This window comes from Carcharhinus amblyrhynchos, chromosome 20, assembly GCF_965287045.1.
Source record: "Carcharhinus amblyrhynchos chromosome 20, sCarAmb.v2.hapA, whole genome shotgun sequence".
Lineage (NCBI taxonomy): Eukaryota > Metazoa > Chordata > Chondrichthyes > Carcharhiniformes > Carcharhinidae > Carcharhinus > Carcharhinus amblyrhynchos.
Window position 1 is genome coordinate 40,434,088 of NC_137343.1, and position 21,440 is coordinate 40,455,527.

Genomic DNA, 21,440 nt, shown 5'->3' on the forward strand with positions numbered 1-21,440 from the left:
CTCCCTGCTGCCAACATTCAGCAATATGCAGCTGCACCATCCCCAACCACAGAGGATATAGGACAGGGACTTTCCACTACAACCTGCTTCAGCTGCAGCATCACCAACACCAGCTGCCTTCTATGCAGCCATATGTCATTCCATTGCACAGAGTGGATGGCCACGGAGATGCAGGTGCAAGGAGGAGAGATTTCCAATACAGAGCCTGAGGACAAGATAACCAGACATGTGCAAGCACCAATACATGAGGCTCAGGCTCTTGTGGTAGGTTGGTACCTCATGGTGCCCAACTTTGCTCCCATTGGACCCACTGCCAGCAGCTGACAAGTGCCTGTCACTGAAGACCCACCCCCATCCTCTGACTTCCACAACCTCCTCCATCCTCTGATGTGTCAAGTTGAATGTGATCTCTTTTCCTGCAAAGACAGAAAGCAGGGAGGCGGAAGTGTTAGGAATGGCTTTTGTTCAGAGAAGTTAAGACCAACATCTGTGTATGGTGGCTTGAAGACTTGGCTGAGGGAAGTCGGTGGGCTGAAGGGTTGGGAGTGTTGGCAGCTAAAACAAAAAAATTGGGGTGGCACAGTGGTTAGCACTGCTCCATGGATCCAGGTTTGATTCCCAGCTTGGGTTATTGTCTGTGTGGAGTTTACACATTCTCTCCGTGTCTGCGTGGGTTTCCTCCTGGTGCTGCAGTTTCCTCCCACACTCCAAAGATGTGAAGATTGGATGGATTGGCCATGCTAAATTGCCCCTTAGTGTCCAAGGGTGTGTGGGTTAGGTGATTTAGCCATGGTAATTGCATTGGGTTGCAGGGTGCGGTGGGATGGAGAGGACAGCCTAGGCAAGATGCTCTTTCGGAGAGTTGGTGCAGACTTAATTGGCTGGATGGCCGCTTTCTGCACTATAGGGATTCTATAATTCTGTTCTATATTGAGCTGCAAGATGTAGTGTTTGAGGTTATGCAGGGGAATGCTGTGCAAGTCAGTGTGGGAGGCTTAGCACCCGACAATGCTCTGTCACTCAGCTGTCATGTCCTGGATGCTGGTGCACTGTCTTCAGATTGGAGGGACCACACAGCTGCTGCTCACTTCCTTGGCCACTTTCCATCCATGCCTATTTCATTGGAGAGGCTGTCCTCATCCTTTCCCCACAGGAGAGATTATTTGACAGCAGGGCCTCAGTTGGACCTTCAGTTGGGTGAGAGGCCTTTGGGTAGGTAGCCTTCCCAAGTCTCCTCACCATTCCTGAGAGGGCTGCAGCCTGAAAAATCCAGGTGCCGGTGAGATATTCTGGAATGTTTTGTGGTTCCCCCTAATTATAAATCCTTCCTCTGACAAAATGCCCTCATCATCTCACCTACCCTTCCTAACTGGTCAGGAAGTCCGGAGGCAGACTCTTTATTGGTTTGTGTTGGTCACGAGTAACTGGAGTGGGCCACTACTCCACCAATCAGATCGGTGTCCGGAAAATGGTCGTCTGGGGCGGTAAAATTCCATCCATGGTGTCTCTCCTGCCTTCCATCAGTCTTCCCAGTGCCTCCAGGGTGGTGTCACTGAAGCAGGGAGCCCTTTCCTTGACCTGGTGCCACATCTCCCCTGAGCCCAAGTGCTTCAAAATGATTATCCACCATCCTTCAGTACATCAGTGCAGTTTCCCTTTTATAGGGGCTGTGTCTTTGAAAAGGGGCTGCCTGGATCACATGGCTTGTTCACAATGCTAGCCAGTCCCAAGTAATGCACAGATACTGCCAGCAGCATCACAGAGTAATGCAGCATGGAATCCAACTGGGCTACACTACAATCAGGGAAATGAAGTTGGTTCTCCAACTATACATGTTTTCCACCTTGCTTGGGCCAGTGTGCACAGATTGCAAATTGCAATCCACATGTTCAAAAACCCAAATACACCAATTTCTAGTCCTTAAAATTCAATCACTCACCTGTGCCAAGTTCACTGCTTCAGGATATGAAGCAGGCATAGAACGAGCAAACAAAGAAATAAAAACAGCCAGGGTTTTTAAAAATTCACCTGGGGATATGGGCATTGTTAGCAAGGCCAGCATTTACTGTCTGTCCTTCTGATAGTGACCAACAGTCCAGAACCACTGCAGTCAGTGTGTTGAAGCTTTTCTTAGTGCTGTTGGGTAGGAATTCCAGAATTTTGATGAAAAAACAATGAAGGAGCAACAATATATATACAAGTCAGACTGTTGCCTGACTTGAAGGGGTGCTTGGAGGTACTGAAGTTTCCAAGCAATTACTGCCCTGATCCTTCAAAGGTGACAGAGATTGGGAGTTGGCGCTGAAGAGGCCTTGGTGAGTTTACCTTGAAGACAATACATATTGCAGACACTCCTGATTACAAAATTAGCTCCTCCTATATTTTATCATACAGTAAATATGATAAGTATCATATAAATATGATATAAAAATAAAGCTCCTCCTATATTTTATTAATTATCAGCCTGCTGACAGACATCACCAAGATTCACACATGTAAAATGAGAACTTGAGCAAGAGACTATCGGCTAGTGCTGTCTATTTTAACAACGTCTCAACAAGAGTCAACATATTTAAGAGGAAACTGGAGCTGAGGAGATTATTTGGAACTTCTGATTGTCTCACAACAATTTGAGAGATCCGATGTATGCTTAGCACGATTTGCTTTAGTCTACGCAAAGGCTTCATTTTAAGATATTTCTGCCTAGGCAGCTAACTCTGCTAAGCTTAAAAAATTGACTGCAAACTTGACTACATGTAGAATCAGAAGGCTAAAGGTTAGCTAAAAATTGACTGCAATCCTGAAGGGTACACAATGCAGGTAAACAAGAATTCTATAAGGGCAGCTGCAAGTACTGTTTTTCTAAGACGGAGACAGCCTATAGAAAAACATTTCCAAATGCAAGGTAACAGTTGAAACATTGTTTGAATTTTGTGTGTGCTTTTTCAGTTTGTTTTCGCGATCCATTCAATGCAAGGCCTGGCAGTAGAAGCCACTCTCCAAATTTGCTTTTTCTCTGTTTCAGTCATGTTAATTTTAAGTTCTGTTCAATAAAAGAAAACCATTTTAAAACTTATATCAGTGCTGTCCCTCATCTATTCAAACAAATGAATGGACCCTACAAACTGTATACATGTGTATGATCAAACAATACCATCCTGGTCCATAATATTCAACTTGTGTATCATTAAAATATCTTCATACATAACAGAGTAAAAGGAACAATAGTTCCTTCCAAAATACAACAAACATTTTCAATAGGGAATGTATGTCAAAACATCTTAACAACTGTTAAATTGTCTCCTGTAGTTCTGGATAGGATGTTGGGGGAGGAGGGGTTGGTTCACATGGCACTTATTCTGATCTTTTAATGTCTAAATCCTCAAAAACCAAACTCAGAATAATTAACAGGATCCTGAAAAAAATGAAGAATTAACTCACTTGAAGATATTTGGCTAGCAAAAATGGGAAACATTTATTACACATTATAAACTTACATTATTTACACTCATGATGACGCCGGATGAAGCACAACCCCGACTTATTTCTTCTACGGCAATGGCGTATGCCAAATAATCCAATCCTGCTCCACCATACTTCTCAGGCACATCCATCGCCATGAGCCCGAGTTCTCCCATTTTCTTCACCTAACAAAAAAATACAATCAAGGTTACAATATTACAACACACACAAAGCTCGAATAGAACTCAAAATAATAACATCTAACAAAACGGAGTCTATTGTTTCTCTGAATAAAAACTGTACTTAGATGGCAACTTTCATGATTTCAGTCCCAGGATATTGCTGCAGGAGTTCCTCAGGGTTTGTCTCAGACCCAACCATCTTCACCTGCTTCATCAATGACCTTCCCTCCATCACAAGGTCAGAAGTGGGGATGTTGGCTGACGTCCAGCACCAGTTGCAACTCCTCAGATATTGAAGCAGTCCATGTTCAAATGCAACAAGATCTTGAGATATTTAGGCTTGAGCTCATAACTGGCAAGTGACATTCATGCCACACTAGTGCTGGGCAATGGCTACTTCCAACAAGAGAGAATCGAATCATTCCCCCCCCACTTTTTTTGAAGTGTATTTATTGTGGCAATGAGAATTAGAAACATTCATCACACATGTCCCTTTCACAGCATGTACAGCCTGCCCAATCGCAGCTTTATTCCACGCCCGACACCCAGACAATAAGCTCTGCAAAGACTTTTCCATGATCCCTAAAAATATTCAATAAAGCTTCTCCACACTGCTGCTCTTCAATCATGTTCTGTTGAAACACTTGGAAAAGAGTTAAAGGTAACCTGGTGGATTGTAGTATGTGTTCCATTAAAAATATGCCAGCTTTGGCAAATTTAAATGGAAACAACTCTGTATCGTACTTTGAAAGACAAAATGTGAAGATAATCGCACATTCTTTAATTAATTGATATTTCAAAAAGCATCGGCACTACTCGTCAGACCTTGTTCTTAAACACATTCAAAAAAAGGAGTTAATTGCTGAATTCTACATAATCCAGCTGCAGAAAACCAGTAGGCTAGCTGCCCTCTGCCAAATATAATTCCTCAATTCATGTGGCTAGCCCGTTATTTGTATGAATACTCATTCAATGAACCAAGGATCTCCTGTAGTATTGCTCACGATGAGGTAGAGCTATGAGAGGTTATAAAAACTGGAGCATTATACCAAATAATGCGTGATGACTTGTATGGAAACAGTGATCGCGTGTTAAATGGCTGATTTTGTAAAAAGTGTGTACGTGGAACAGTTTCTCTGGAAAACTCAAAATATATCAGTGTGAAGGCAATTTGATGTATTTGCTGATCACGAACTAGTGGCTTTAACGGTGCATCAGATGTCCTATGCTCCTATATGTGCTTCACCTGACAGGAAGGCCATGAGACATCCACCAAATCTAACTAATCTTTTCAGACAAAGCGAAAAGGATTATTCTCATACTAAAATGAAGAGAAGGGCAGTGTAATGAGGATTATGAAAGACTGCAAGAGAATACAGACAGGCCAGCAGATATAGCTCAACACAGGAAAAAAAAGAAATGCATTCAGAAATTAAGGACGTGGAATCGATAAAAACAATCACCAAATTATCGGTCTGCTCTTGATCATCAGTAAAGTGACGAAAGGGGTTGCTGCCTTCTGCTGCCTCACCCCTAACCTCTGGAATACTCTCCCCTACACGTCTTTGCCTCTCTACCTCATTTCCTTCTTTAAGATACTGCATAAAACCTACCCCTTTGCCCATGCTTTTGGTCATCTGGCCTAATATCTCCTTCTGTAGCTCAGTTTATTAATTTTGTTTTAATGCTCTGTAACATTTGTGCCTCGCAACATTTTATGACATAAAAGGCATAATATAAACACAAGTTGGCGTTGTTGATCTTATTATCCCATTCACGTAGACATTCCTTAAGCTTCACTATCCCTTTTTGGATTGTTCTATTTTTGAGCACATGCAATTAAGGAATGGATTATCTCAAATTGGATTTCTCCTGTTACAATCTCCTTCTCACAATCGCACAGTTACAAATCCAAAGAGCCAATACAAAACTGCACATACTCCAGAGATAGGGACTGAGAGAAGAGCCAAATTGGTGGCTTGCTCCACACATGTAAGGACAGTCAGCCACCCATTTTCAAGGTCAACAGTGGAAACTAGCCAACTGCTTTGGTATTCTGAACAGATTTTGATCTGATTTATTATTGTTACATGTATTGGGATACAGTGAACAATATCTTTTCTTGCGCACTATACAGACAAACAGTACACAGGGGAGAAGGGAAGGAGAGCATGCAGAATATAGTTTTACAGTCAGAGAGAAAGATCAGCTTAATATATGGTAGGTCCATTCAAAAGTCTGATGGCAGCAGGGAAGAAGCAGCTCTTGAGTCAGTTGGTATGTGACCTCAGACTTTTGCGTATTTTTCCCAATGGAAGAAGGGAGAAGAGAGTATGTCCAGGGCACATGTGTTCCCTGATTATGCTGGCTGCTTTTCCAAGGCAGCAGGAAATGTAGACAGAGTCAATCGATGGAAAGCTGGACTGGGCTACGTTCACAAACTTTAGGCTGTTGAATCTATGATTGTGTGAGGGAAATAAGGGGCATTTACTGTGTGTACTACATACATTTGGCTGCAGGTCACTTTTTAATGCAGTCCAAATGTAGAAGTTTAAAGTTTATTCATTATTGTCACAAGTAGATTTACATTAACACTGCAATCAAGTTACTGTGAAAATCCCCTAGTCGCCACACTCCGTCGCCTGTTTGAGTGCACTGAGGGAGTATTTAGCATGGCCAATACACCTAACCAGCATGTCTTTCAGAATGCAGGAGGAAACCCACACAAACATGGAGAGAGTGTGCAGACTCCACACAGACAGTGACCCAAGCCGGGAATTGAACCCAGGTCCCTGACACTGTGAGGCAGCAGTGCTAACCACTGTGCCACTCTTTTCCTCTTTGGACTAGCATCCAGTGCTAACTAAGATGAACTCATTGTTTTAAGTACTTTAAGTGTTTTAGCATGAAAATACATTGTATAAATGCAAGCATTTCTCGTTTCTTTCTGATATGTTTTGTTCTAGGCACTGAACCATTTCATAGAATCCTTGCAATGCAGCAAGAGGCCATCCAGCTCATCGACTCTGCACTGACTCTCCAACACAACATCCCACTCAGGCCCTATCCCTGTAACCCCACTAATCCCCCTAACCTATACACCTTGGGACATTAAGGGGCAATTGAGTATGGTGAATCCATTTAGCCTGCACATCTTTGGACTGTGGTAGGAAAACATATACAGACATGGGAAGAGCATGCAAACTCCACACAAACAATCACCCAGGTCCCTGGCTCTGCAAGTCAGCAGTGCTGCCCATTGTGCTGCCCTCTTGGGAAACTCTTGTCTTCATGATGTATACAACCCAGCAGAAAACAAATATTTATTGAGCATATATTTAGTGAAAGTCCTGCTGCTATTGGAAAACGGTAAACTGCATTTTTCATGTATTAAATAAAAAGAAGGAAAGTCATTACAGGATAAGAAACGAAAACAATTTCTGTGACCCAGTATTATTAATTTTCATTTCAGACAGAAATACTTGCAGAAGAATTTAAAGGTCTGGGGTCTAAGGCGAATGTGTTTGTAGACTTCTAAGTGACCTAAAAAATTTAACTTATAACATATGTTAGAATAGTCAAATGATGACAGATAGAACACAGTGTCTACTCTACTAATGAGAAAAATTCTCATAAAGCATCTCAAAGCCTGCTCAACTTGACCATTTCAATGCTCTTGTCCAACCTTTGTCAATCTCTCCTTAGCTCCAACCCGTTCCTGAACCTCTACTCCACCCCATCTCATCCTTCCACCTCCAACAATATCATTCATTACATTTCTTTCCCTCTTCAGTTCTGAAGAGTCATAGGAACTTGAAACATCAACTCTAGTTCTCTCTCCACAGATGCTGTCAGACCTGCTGAATTTATCTAGCTTTACATGCATCTTAAAGAAGTACTGCTTTTCTCTCCAAAGAGATTTCCATTTGTCTCTTTTACCACATTCAACTTCACTGCTTTCCATTTCCCTCTTGATGTTTGACGAGGTGTTTACCAAAACATGCTTTCACAGTCACATCTCTTTCCTCAGCGACTATCTCCATCTCCACCATACTCTATGTCGATTCTAACTTAAGTTTCATTCCTCATGTTTTGAATAAACCCAGGATTACAGGCAACTCCGGGACATAAACACTCTTCATACTGCTGCTTTCACCACATTCTTAGATCCACATTCAGTGCCACACATTGCCGTTTGTATGCACTTGACATCTTGCTCCAACAACAACTTGCTCTCTCTCAAAGTTGTCCTTGTTCCCAGTTCCATTTCTTTCTTCGCTTCATCTGACACTTTACCAAGAAGTGGGTGTTAAGGAATAAGTTCCAACAACTTACAAACACTGACCCCCATTTGGGACCTTCCACACCTACCCAACCTTCTGACCCCACTCCTCCTCCTAATCCTGGCCCTTGTTGTGTATTCACTATCCACTCTGATCTGCATCTCCCTGATGCTGAACATTCTGTACTCAGTTTCATCCCCTTATGTCTCCACCTCAGTGAATTTTGGCCTTGACAGTTTTCTTCCATCATCTTTGTCTCTGTGATCACTTCTTTGGGCAGATATCCTCCCCCATTCAACAGATTCTTTCACCCAGCTCCAGTCATCTCCCTCTCTCTGGCCTCCTAACTGCTCTTTATCTTTCTATTGAGAGCTGTCGATGTGACCTCGGCCACCTCAATTTCTCTGCTCTGCTCACCCACTCCAACCTGTATCCTTCTGACTCATTGCACTCTGTTCTCTCAAATTCAACCCTGGCTTTGTTATCAAACCTGCCGACAAGGGTGGTGCTGTTGTTGTCTGATGTTCTTATCTTTACGTCACAGAAGCTGAGCATCAACTCACAAGACACTTCCTCCTTCCTCCCCCTGGACCATGACCCCACCACCAAACATCAAGGCATTGTTTCCAGGACTGCCACTGACCTCACTGCCTCTGTACTCGATGCTTCCAACCTCACAGACCCCAACACTGCACAGTTCACTTCTACCTCCTTTCCAAAATCCAAGACTGCACTGCCCCGGTGGACCCATCATATCAGCTTCTTTCTGCTCCACTAAACTAATTACTTCCAATTTTGACTCCATTCTCACTCCCCTTATCCAGTCTCTTCCCATCTACATTTGCGATTCCTCCTATATCCTATGTCACATCAACAATTTCCAGTTTCCCAGCTCTAATCGCTTTCTCTTCACAATGGACATCCAATCCCTCTACACCTCCAACCCTCACCAGGAGGATCTCTGTGCTCTCCACTTCTTTCTCAAGCAGACGCCCATACAATCCCTATCCACTATTCTCATCTGTCTAACTCTCACTCAACAATTCCTCCTTTAACTTGTCTCATTTCTGGCAAATAAAAGCTGTGGCTATATAATGCCTTGTTGTGAGGTGTGTGGACATTCCAGTCTTACTCTGGCCCTCTCCCACTACTCTCCCTCCATTATATCAACGGCTATATTGGTGCACTTCACGCCACTATTAGAACACCTTTAATCCTAATGCAATCATCATTCCCTTTGTCATGTGTCCATGACATCTTCGTCAATCTCTCCTTAGTTCTGACTTATCCCTGCCCCACCCCCCTCTACAACAATACACATCATTGCATTTCTATTCCTCTTCAATTCTGAAAGAGAGTCACCTGGACTTGAAATGTTAACGCTGTTTCTCTCTTCTCAGATGCTGCCAGACTTGAAATTATCCAGCATTTTCTGATATGCCTCCCACCTCACAACCTCCTGAGACTCAGGCTCATCCAAAACTCTTTGACCTGTGCACTAAGTCATGCATCACTCCTCTGTTCATTAACTACACTGACTACCAGTTCAGCAAGCCTCGGTTTTTAAATTCTCAATCTTCCCTAGTTTTGTCAACTCTGCCAACCCTACAAATCTCCAAGGTTTCAATGCTCTCAATTTTAGCACCTTGTACATCCACAACTTTCTTTGTTATTGGCAGCCCTGCCTTCAGTTGCCTTGGCCCAATGCTCTCGAATTCCTTCCCAAAACTTTCCCACCTTCTCATTTCTCCCTTCTCATTAACACTTACATCTTCTGCCAAACTTTTGGTCATTTATTTGGATATCTCCTTATGTGGCTCAGTGTCATGTTCTGATGGAAGCTTGCTCCTGTGAAATGCCTCGGAATATTTTACTAGGTTAAAGGTTCTACGCAAATGAAAGCTGATCTGGTGGTTATAAGAGATTATGAAAAGAAATACTGGTATAAAAACCTTAGAGCCGTATCTCCTCAAATGCACTCGATAACCAATATATCTAGTCCTAAGATATAAAAAACAGGAAAGGCTGAAAAAACTCAGCAGGTTTGGCAGCATCTGTGGAGATAAACAGGGATAACGTTTCCAGTCTATATGACACTTTGGAGCAAAACATTGATTGCGTTTCTCTCTCTACAGTTGCTGCCAGACTTGCTGAGCTTTTCTAGCTTTTTCTGTTTTTAGTCAGAATTCCAGCAGTTTCTGTTTTTATTTCAGAATTCCTGCATCTGTAGGTTTTGCTTTTAGATCTATTCCAATGTTGCATTGTCCTTTTATTCGGACAAAAATTATTACACAAGTGACTGACAGCATAAAGCAGCTAATTTGGTACTTATGAGTATATCTGTATGAAGGAAGAGGTTAGAATCATAGAATCTTTACAGTGCAGAAGGAAGCCATTTGGCCCATTGCATCTGGACCGACCACAATCCCACCCAGGCCCTAGTCCCGTAACCCCACATATTTACCCTGCTAATCCCCCGACACTAGAATCAATTTAGCATGGCCAATCCCCCCAAACCAGCACATCTGGGAGGAAGCCTGAGCACCTAGATGAAACCCATGCACACACGGGGAGAACGTGCAAACTTCACACAGACAGTAATCTGAGGCCCGAATCGAACTGAGGTCCCTGATGCTGTGAGGTAGCAGCGCTAACCACTGTGCCGCTCTCACTATGCCTTGAGTTGTGTAGAGTCATGTGTGATTTGTTACTGCCTTCACATTTGCTGCACTCTCAATTATTTCCATGCCATTTTTTATTAAATTTGTTCAGCTGTTAGATGTTATTTCACACAATTCATATTATTGTAGTAATACAGTAGTCCCAGAACAGAAATTTCATTTAAGTAAACCTCTAGCAGCCTAACCAAATGTTGATTTCTGTGTGCCATTTATATGACAAGATCTTTACCAGCCTTCAAGCAAAATTTTGATCTAGTTTTTTTAGGTTACATTTCAAAATAAAACTAATATTTCTCATGCAAACATGGTTTAGTGGATTCCTCCACAATTCATATCTGTCCTTTAGCACATTTTCTACTGATTCCACACTGATCCCTGTTAATTCTCCCTGAAATTCAGTTAGTCTTTAAGTTAAATCAGACAGTCCAACCCTTCCTCCCCAATTTGATTAATTTGGACATAAAAATATTTAAGATTAAAGGAGAGAATGTTAATGTTTGAGAAAGTAAAACATGCTGGAAATGCAGGGCAGATTATGCAGCATCTGCTGGACAAGAGCAGGTTTATAATCAAGGCACAGAAACTCTTGAGTGCTGATCATGGATCACACTGAAATGTTTAACATTTTATTTCAGATTTTCAATTTCCTATTCACCTCAACATGAGCTAATGTTTTGCTTTTCGTTTTGACCTTGTTCATTCCGGTGGAAGAATAACACTGACAACATTAATCCTCTATGGATTTGCTGGGGAAGAAAGAAGTGTAAAAGATTTGTGCTAGCATTGGGCTCACTGCAATCTTTGAAGTTCCCGGATGATGGGGGTGTATTAATCAATGATCACTATGGGAAAAGACAATAGCAATCCAAGTGATGAGAGTTTCTGCGGACAGGTGACTTGGCTGAGGTTAAGGGAAACTGCAGGTAGAGTGGCCCAACTGATTAAGCAGTCAATTCCAACTGGGGAGAAAGAGCAGTGTAAAAGAAATGCAACATCTAACATGCATTCACCTGAAGAATAAACTCAATCTTTATGGCTCAATAAAAATATCAGGCATGCTCCTCTGATGCGTCAGTGAATAAATGTGTCGTTATGTGATATTGGACTATATGGTCCGGAAATTCCAAGTTGAATCCCCAGCCCACCCAGAGTCAGCAATAGGGTTACAGCAAGCCTCAGCTTTTCCAGCTGGAACAATACAATGAGTATGCACAATTAAGTGAATCTGATGACCACTGCTGGAAGTGAACACTAGTCTAAAAAGATGCCGGTAGCTTGCTAAGAATAAATTTAAATTGAATTTATTTAGACAACAGAGTATTGCTTTGGTTCATTTTAAGCCTCCATTTCTATGTTGGAGGTCTTATGGTACAGGGTGTCCTGTATCTGCTTCCGAGCCTAGGTTCAAGTCCCACTCCAGGACCTGTTGGCCAAAGAAGGTGCATTTGTAATGCAGCCAAGCAGGTTAAGTATCAATTTCTAAATCTGTCCAACATGTGCCAATGGCAGGCAGTTAGAGCGGAAGGATTCCTGGTCAGCCTTGTGATGGAAAGAAATTGGTGCCTATACCATCACTATCCATAGCTCCAGGTTAGAAAATGCATGTAAAGGTTAAGTTGTCACAGCAACTCTGATTCGTCGAGGCACTGGTTGGCTCAGTTGAAGCCAACAGCACAGGGTTTAATCCTGTTGAGGTGGGACCCGTCTCTTTGCCCTGTCACTGGTGGAGGTTGTGGCATTGTGGATTGGACCTGCATTTGGACAGCGAGCTCAAAAAGACTAATCTGTATCTTATTGATAACACGGATCTAGAAATCTGATTGCACTGTAAACAGGCTCACATATACTGGTGCGTATACTTGTTAACTTAGCAGTGGCTAATATTCATGCTGCCTGATCATTCCAGTCCTACATATGTACAGCCAGTGTTAACTGGTTACTCATTGTCTTTAGGCCTTTGGGTCGCAAATATTAAGTACTTCTATGCCACTGAAAAACAGCCAGCACCTCTTAATGGGAAAATACACTTAGGCCACTTTTGGCAGGGAGTCAGTAACATGGCTTCAACAAGTGCTGAGATAACACTGACTCTCTGATACAGCCTTGGGACCTCTTTCCACTATCTCCCCACACCCCACCCCAAGAGCAAGAAGCTCTTCAAATTTCGGGAAGGATATATGGGATCTGCAAAGAGCGAGTGGAAGTGGCTTGGGAATGGGGAGGGGCAAGAAACTGCTCGAGAGAAAAAGGAAAGAAAGAGAAAAATTGAGGAAGAGTGAGAGATCATTTATTATTTTCATTATAAATGGATGCATTATAAATGAAAAACTTCGGCCTTCCAGTTCATATTGCATTGGAAAGTGAATCCTGTGTTACAGAGCCACTTTGAGAGGATATAACACATTTGTAGCATTTATTATATTCAACAGGAGTTTTAGTTTATTCATTGCAAGGACAATGGCCTTCATGTACTACTCCTACTTTAGCACTGACCTTCATATATTTGCTGGGTTCTGCTATGCAGTGTGGAGATCCAGATTTCACATTTTGCTGCTGCCAGTCTCACCAGATCCGAAAAATACAGACAAAATTGGGGTGAAACTGCACGATTGCAATCACCTCTGATTTTTGCTGCATATGGGATAATTCAAACCAACAATCGCAGATTTTCCACACAGTGTCTCCAAACTTATAGCAGCTGTGTGTTATGTGATCAAACTGGACTGCTTTAGGAAGACTATCACTTCATTAAAAAGTTTCATTAAAAGTTGATACCTGCTCAGCAGGAAATTTGTGCTCCTTGTCCAGCTGCGCAGCAATTGGAGTGAGTTCCTTTTCTGCAAAACCTCTGCAGGTATCCCGCAACAACTGATGAGTTTCTGGCAGCTCAACCATCTGATAGACTGTGTGAAGTTGGCGTAAACATCCTGACCTCAGGGCTGAGGGAATGGGGTGGGGGAAAAGGGGATAGAGAAGAACTGATCAGAAACAGCAGATGCTACTTGGTTTGCTTTCAGTTGGTAATATCAGGGGTATTCTGAAAATGCTTGATCAATTTCATCAACATGGTTCTACATATCAATAATTGGTGCTGTTTAAATTCACCCTCTTCCTCTTGTCACATTTGGGTTTATGAGCAGCTAGGGGCTAAATTAAAAAGCAGAACCACAAAGATAATAATCTCTGGACGATTACCCAAGACAAGAATAAATTTGCAAAAGGAAAAATAAGATTAGAGAGATGAACATGTGGCTCAAAAGATTGTGTAAAAGAAAGGGGTTTCAATTCATGGGGCATTGGCAACAACAGTGGGGAAGGTGGGAGCTGTACTGTTGAAATAGGCTTTACCCGAACCATGCCAGGACCAGTGTTGTGGCAAACTGTATAGCTAAAGTGGTAAACAGGGCTTTAAATTAAATAGTGGAGAAAGGATTTAAGAGGACGTGTAGTAAAGCAGAGGGTGACAACAAGGCACCAGAGCAGAGTAGCGATTTGGGTGATGATAACCAGAGTACGGCAGGAAGGAGCAGAGAGTACAATTTAAGAGTCTAGCTGCAGATAAGGCCAGAGATTACAAAAACAGTAAAAAGGAATTAAAGATTCTGTAACTGAATGTATGCAGCATTTGGAATAAGATAGATGAATTGTTAGCACAGATACAAATAAATACTTATGACCCACCAGCTATCATGGGAGACATAGTTGCAAAGTGACAAATGCTGGTATCAAAAATTGAAGGGTATTGATATTTTGAAAAGATAAGAAGCTTGGAAAAGGTGGTGGGGTAGCTTTGTAAATTGAAGATGTCAGCAGAACAGTGGCAAGAGATGATCTTAGATCAAAACAGCAGTATGGCCAGAGATAAAAAAAACAAGCAGGAAAGGTAAGAGGGTGCTTGCAGGAATTGTTTAAAGGCGCCCTGATAGTAGTTACGCCGTAGGGCAGAGCATGCAGGAAGAAATAAATGAGGCGTGCAAGAAATGTACCACAATAATCATGGGTGACTTGTAGATTGAGAGAATCAGATTGGGAAAGGTAGCCTGGAAAATGAGTTCATAGAGTGCATGAGGGACAATTTCTTAGCACAGTTTGTTCCAGAGCCAACCAGGGGGCAGGCTATTTAGGCCTCGTAATGTGCAGTGAGCCAGGATTAATCAATAGCCTCACAGTAAAGGAGCCTCATGATTATAGTCATCATAACATGGTAGAATTTCATATTCAGTTTGAAGAGTGGAGTGTGGAATAAGATTAGTGTTTCAAACCCAAATATACAGAGCTAGCTGTAGAAAACTAGGTTAAAAAGCAGGACAGTAGAGATGCAGTGGCAGACTTTTAAGGAGATATTTAATAACTCTCAGCAAAGATTTATCTCTATACAAAAGAAAGAGGAGGTTGCATCGTTCATGTCTGAATAAAGTAGTTATGGATTATATCATATTGAAACCGCACAGATCTAAAAGATGAAAAGTTAGAAAGTGAGGGGAATGATAAGCAAGCTTGCAGATGACACTGTGATTGGTAGGATGGTTAATGGTGAAGAAGGTGACTGTAGGTTATGGGAAGATATAGATGGGTTGGTCAGATGAGCAGAGCAGTGGTAGATGGTGTTTAACACTGATCAAATGTGGTGTGATGCACTTTGGAAGGAGGAAGATAAGGGAACATTTAATGAATGGCAGGATACTAGGAAGCTCGGAGGAACAGATTGATCTTGGGTTACTTATTCACAGTTCTCTGAAGACAGTCGAGCAGGTGAATAGGATAGCTAAGGCGGAATAAAAGACACTTGCTTTTATCAATCATGGCATACAGCAGAAGAATGGTTAAGTCACAGATGAAGTACTGTGTGCAGTTCTGGTCACCTCACTATAGGAAAGATGTGATAGCACTAGAGGGGTTGCAGAGGAGATTCACCAGGATGGTCCCTGGGATGGAGCATGTGAGCTGCAAGGAGAGACTGGATAGGCTTGGTTTTCTCTAGAGCAGAGAAGGCTGACAGCGGTCATGATTGAGGTGGATAGGATTATGAGTGGTATGGGCAGGGTGAATCAGAAGCAGCTGTTCCCCCTAGTCGAGGGGTCAATCACGCGGGGAGCATCATTTTAGGGTAAGGGGCAGGAGATTAAGAGTGGATTTGAGAAGAAGAATTTTTACTCAGTGGAGAGAGCCTGTAATGCACTGCCTAGGAAGGTAGTGGAGGTTAGAAACCTTACAATCTTTAAAAGGTATTTGGATGAGCACCTTGAAGTATCACAACATTCAAGGATATGGGACAAATGCTGGAAAATGGGATTAGCATGACTTTAGTGGTAATTATCAGTACAAAGTCAATGGGCCAAAGGCCCTTTGGCTGCACTGTACAATTATACGGCTCAACAGTTTTTCAGAACCAGTAAAGAACGTAAATTAAAAGAAATGCAGAAAGCAGAGTATGATAGAAAGCTAATAGTACAAAAACAGATAAGAGTTTCTACAAGTATTTAAATAGGAAAAGAGTAACTAAAGTGAGTTTTGGTCTGGGAAACTGATAATGGGAAACGATGGTGGAGGTATTGAACAGGCATTTTGTGTCTCTGAATTCACTGTTGAAGGCTTGGAAAACTTGCCAAAGATACTTAAAAAAAAATCAAACGGCAAAAAGGACGGAGGAACTTAAAACAAACATCATCACTAAAGAAAATGTGTTGAGGAAACTATTAGACCTAAAGGTGTCCATGCGCAAATAGTCTGCATTCCAAAAAATGTAGAGACACAGTTGGCAGATACATTGATTGAAATTTTCCAAAATTCCTTAAGATTCTGAAAGGGTTCCACCAGATTAGCAAATAGCTAACACAACATCTTTATTGAAGTAGGGACCCAGAAAGCAAGGAACTACAGGCTAGTTAGCCTAACAATTGACATAGGAAAATCGCTAGGATCTGTTAAGGATATTACAGCATGGTATCTGAAAAATTACAATGTGATCAGGCAGACTAAATATGGCATTGTGAAAGGGAAGTAAAAAGAGGAAGTAAAAAGATGGATGAAGGGGAACCTGTCGGTGAAGTATACTTGAATTGCAAAAGGTATCTGATGAGTTGCCACATCAAAGGTTACTACACAAGATAAGAACACATGGTGCAAAGGGAACATAACAGCATGGATAAAGAATTGGTTAGTTAACAGGAAACAGCAAATGGTCCTTTTCAGATTGGCAAGCTATAATGAGTGGAGTGACACAAGGATCAGTACTAGGCCTCAACTATTTACACTCTACGTCAATTATTTGGATGCAAGGACTGAATGAATGGTATTTAAATTTGCTAATGACACCAAGATAGATAGGAAAGTAAGTTGTCAAGAGGCATTAGAGGGTCTTCAAAGGGAATATAGATAAGTAAAATTTGCAAAGATTTATAAGATGGAGTGTAATGTGGGAAAATGTGAACTTATCCACGTTGGTAGGAAGAATAGAAACAGAATCTATTATTTAAATGGACAGAGATTACAGAACTCTGGTACAGGGGGATCTGGGTGTCATAAGAACATAAGAAATAGGAGCAGGAGTAGGCCATCTAGCCCTTCGAGCCTGCCCCGCCATTCAGTAAGATCATGGCTGATCTGTCGTGGCTCAGTTCCACTTTCCCGCCCTCTCCCCATAACCCTTAATCCCCTCTCTTATCAAGAACCCATCAACCCGCTTCTTAAAAATATTTAGCGAGGCAGCCTCCACCACTTCAACGGGCAGAGAATTCCAGAGATTCACCACCCTTTGAGTGAAGAAGTTCCTCCTCAACTCCGTTCTAAACCGCCTCCCCTTTATCTTGAGGCTGTGCCCCCTAGTCCTACTGTCTTTTTTGAGCGGGAAGAGTCTCTCCACCTCTATCCTATCCATCCCATTCATCATCTTATACGTCTCAATGAGATCTCCCCTCATTCTTCTAAACTCTAACGAGTACAAGCCTAGTTTATTCAGCCTCTCCTCATAGCTCACGGCACATGGTCATTGTACAGATACAGCAAGTGATTAGGAAGGCAAATGGAACGCTGGCATTTCTCTTAAGGGAATGGAATATAAAAATAGGGAAGTTTTAGTGCAGTTGTACAAGGCCTTAGTCAGACCATATCTGGAGTATGGTGTTCAGGTTTTGTTTTGCTATTTCAAAGAATATACAATTGCTTTAGAAGTACTGCAGTGATAGTACTCCACTCATTCCTGGGATGAGCGCTTATCCTAAGAAAGATTCAACAGGTCGGGTCTTTCCCATTGAAGTTTAGAAGGATGAGAGGTGATCTTATTGAAACATACGAGATCCTGAGCGGACTTGATAGGGTAGCTATCAGGAAGGTGTTTCCACTTTTGGAAGAGACGAGAACCAGGGGACATAATTTACAAATAAGAAGTCTCCCTTTTTAAGATAGAGGAGATTATTTTTCTCCGAGGGGCATTAGTATGTGGAATTCTCTTCCCAGGAAGCAATGGAGCTTGTCCATTGAATTTATTCAAACCGAGTCAAATAGATTTTCAATAGCCAAGGGAGTCAAGGATTATAGGGGGAATACAAATAGAGTTGAGACCACAATCAGATCAGTCATGATCTCAATGAATGGCAGAGCAGACGCAAAGATTCAGATGGTCTACTCCTACTCCTAAATATCATGATCCCAACTAAGTGAGCTTGATAAGAGCACTATATAGTTTGGTCATAATTTCCTCCATGTTGTTAATTTCTCTGAAAAAAAATCACAGATAGGCGGACATTGGATGAAAAACTGTAGACAACGTTGGATGCAATCGGTGAAATGGGTATGTGATGTTCTGTAAGCAAAACTGCAAATTGTGAAGATGTGAATAGCAGGATGTTATAATATTTCAACACCATTTGTGCTGTACTTGTGCCATATGCTCCCTTAAGCCTAGCTTGCCACCCAATCTGATATCTGCCTCAACTTCACTTTCTCACTCATTCCCTTTTTCCCCCTCAATTCCCTGAGAAACCAAACGGTTTATTGCAGCCTTAAATATACTGAACAATGGACCATCCACAACCCAATCGGGTAGGCATTCCAAAGATTCATAACCCTCTAAGTCCTACACGATCAATCCTTCACCTTGAGGCAGTGTTCCTGTGTTTCAGATTCCACAGCAAGAGTCTGCCCTGTCAAGCCCCTTTAGAATCTTTTATGTTTTGCATCCATCTAACTTGGATACATTATTGTGTTCCTTCATTAAAGTCAATAACAGATTGTAAATAGCTGAGCCACTAGCACTTCACGAATAACTACCCGACAACCTGAAAATGTCCTGTAAATCCCTACTGTTCATTAACCAATCCTCCACCAAGCTACATCTTCAACTCCATGAATCCTCGTCTTGCTGATTAACCTTTTGTGTTTCACCTCAGTAAATGCCTTTTGGAACTCATATATATGAAATCTACAGCTTCCCCTTTATTTGACAAAAAACTCTAATAAGTTTGTCTCTAAATTTTCTCTTTATATACATACTACATTCAATTTAATTTGCAATTTCTGGGCCGCCTCCTACAATGCTACTGCCTCTCTAATGTTATCATCTGCAAACTTAATCACATTGCATACTGTTTAAGAATTCAGGTCTTTTATGTCCCAACACTAAGCCTTGGAACATTCTGCTCAGTAAATTCTCACACTGTGAAATGACAGACGCACATCTTTAACCATTTCTTATCCAGGTTCACCATGAATCCCCAAAGATCTGTTTAACTGTCCAGTGTGTGTGGATCTTTGCTTTTCAGTGCACTTGGGGTTGTCACTTGCTAAAGACAGAACAGAATCCTCATCTTCTGAATCTAAACTCATTACACTGCTTAACCGTTTCAGTCTGAATAGATGTCACTGACATGCTGGTTAGGTGCACTGGCAATGCTAAGTTCTCCCTCAGTGTACCCAAACAGGTGCCGGAGTATGGGGACTAGGGAATTTTCAGAGTAACTCCATTGCAGTGTTAATACAAGCCTACTTGTGACAGTAATCAATAAACTTTCATTTTTTTTTTAAAAGCTTTGACTCAGAATTGGACTGTAGCCACTTCTTGGTTGGTGTACACAAGTGACCATATCTGGGAACCAAATCACTGACCATGAAGCTCTTTGCGATACCGAGGGCGGGCATGTGACGAGGAAAATGCACCTTGGAGTCCGAGATCTCGTTTCCATTACTTAGTAAAATCCACATGACAGTATAGCATTTGTTCAGAGACCTTCAGTTTAGATTGCTAATCTGTTGTTGGAGGGGTGGGACAGCTAAACATTGTCGTTAATCCGGGTTTTTTAAAAAAAAATCCTGGGTGTCAGCATCAATTTAAAGGCCAGAGTTCAGTAAGTAGGTGAAAGGGCAGCACTACATTCACCGAGTGACAGCAGCAGCCGATCCGGCTCACACTGCCCGCCCCTCTCCCCCTTCCCAGGTGGTGGGTGGATAGAAGCCGGGGGTTGCTCCCATGTTCCCGGCCCCAATTCTCAGCTCCGTTCAGAAGGTTTAGCTCTTGTTGAACTCACTCTTTGCTCTGGTGATTCTCCACAGCAGCGAAACCATCCCTGCCGGCGCCCTGTGCATCCCGCACTGCGTCCGTCCGAGCGCTGCTGCCCCGCCGCTGCGTTCCGCCCCGTTCAACACTTCCAACCCCGGGAAGCTGCAGCTTGTAGTCCAACGGATAAAAATTCAATTGTAACACACTTCCTTTTACACATTAATTCAAACAGCAAGCCTAAAGATTAAGTTTTAGGTGCAAGGTGTGTAAGTTCCTCCAGGAGAACGTGAAAAAAAAAGTGTTTACAGCAACAAAGAACCACAAGCTGATAAAACGTCCCAAGATGTTTGACAGGAGCAAGACAGCAAAGCCACTTTTTTTTAAAATATTCGTTCTTGAGTCGTGGGAGTCGCTGGCTGGGCCAGCATTATTGTCCATCCCTGATGAGCAATTGAGAGTCAACCACATTGTTGTCGACCTGAATTCGCATGTAGGCTTTCCAGGTAAGGAAATACACATTTCCTTCTGCAAGGAGACGATCTGTGAGCAGAGAGGTATGAAGGGAGTCCCAGAACTTATTCCATGACTGTTTTCAACTATCTGACCTCATTAAAGATACTTGGAACATACATCTCGGAGAGCGGTGGGAGGATTTTACGAAAATTTGGAGGTGGTGACAAAGCTACAAAAGGGATTTGGAAACCAAGGGTGCAAATAAGAATATTCTAATGTTGTACCTCTTCAAATGGACCACCAAGACGGGTAAAGTCAGCTTGAATTTTTTTTTTGAGATGAGATAGCTTCATGTTTTTGTAACCTGATTACAAAATCATTTAGGGACAGCACTAGTAACATGGAGTGAGGAAGAGACATGGAAGGGATGGAAAAAGTGGAAACCAAACAGCAAGGTAGGAATCAAAGAAAAAAGGGCAATTACTTACCACAAAATGTTAATGATTACTTAAAATATATGTAACACTGCAGCAACAGAATACAAAACATACCATTAGGAGTTTGCACATTCTACTCATGTTTGCATTGTTGCGCCAAATGACCTCCTTCTATATTGCAATGATTATATAGTTTGAGTTTATTAATAAATAGTTGTTGATGGTAACCTGGTGTTCACCAATAATTACAAGTCCCACCATAACCTTTTGAGTTAACTTCTTTCCTCACCCTGTAAGAGTTTGATTAGGTTTTCCACAATCCAACCAAATTGTGGTACCAGTAAAAAAAAAATCAACTTTTTAAATGAGTTGTTCTTGCTCAAAGCATTCCTATAAAACAGCACTGACTGGTCTGTGAAGATGGATTCAAATCAACATTCTGAAGTATC

At 41.9% G+C, this 21,440-nt stretch overlaps 1 protein-coding gene across 1 annotated transcript in view; it reads right to left on the reverse strand.

Moving 5' to 3' along the window:
• Positions 1–20,239, reverse strand: part of acads (acyl-CoA dehydrogenase short chain) — a 133,871-nt gene extending 113,632 nt beyond the window's left edge. Inside the window, exons 1-3 of the mRNA XM_080208444.1 lie at positions 20,130–20,239; positions 13,384–13,547; positions 3,498–3,647 (exon numbers count right to left, since the gene is read on the reverse strand). Of these exons, the coding sequence (XP_080064570.1) occupies positions 3,498–3,647; positions 13,384–13,547; positions 20,130–20,187 (372 nt within the window). The 5' untranslated portion in view covers positions 20,188–20,239. The remainder of the gene's footprint in view (positions 1–3,497; positions 3,648–13,383; positions 13,548–20,129) is intronic.
• Positions 20,240–21,440: the final 1,201 nt, after the last annotated feature.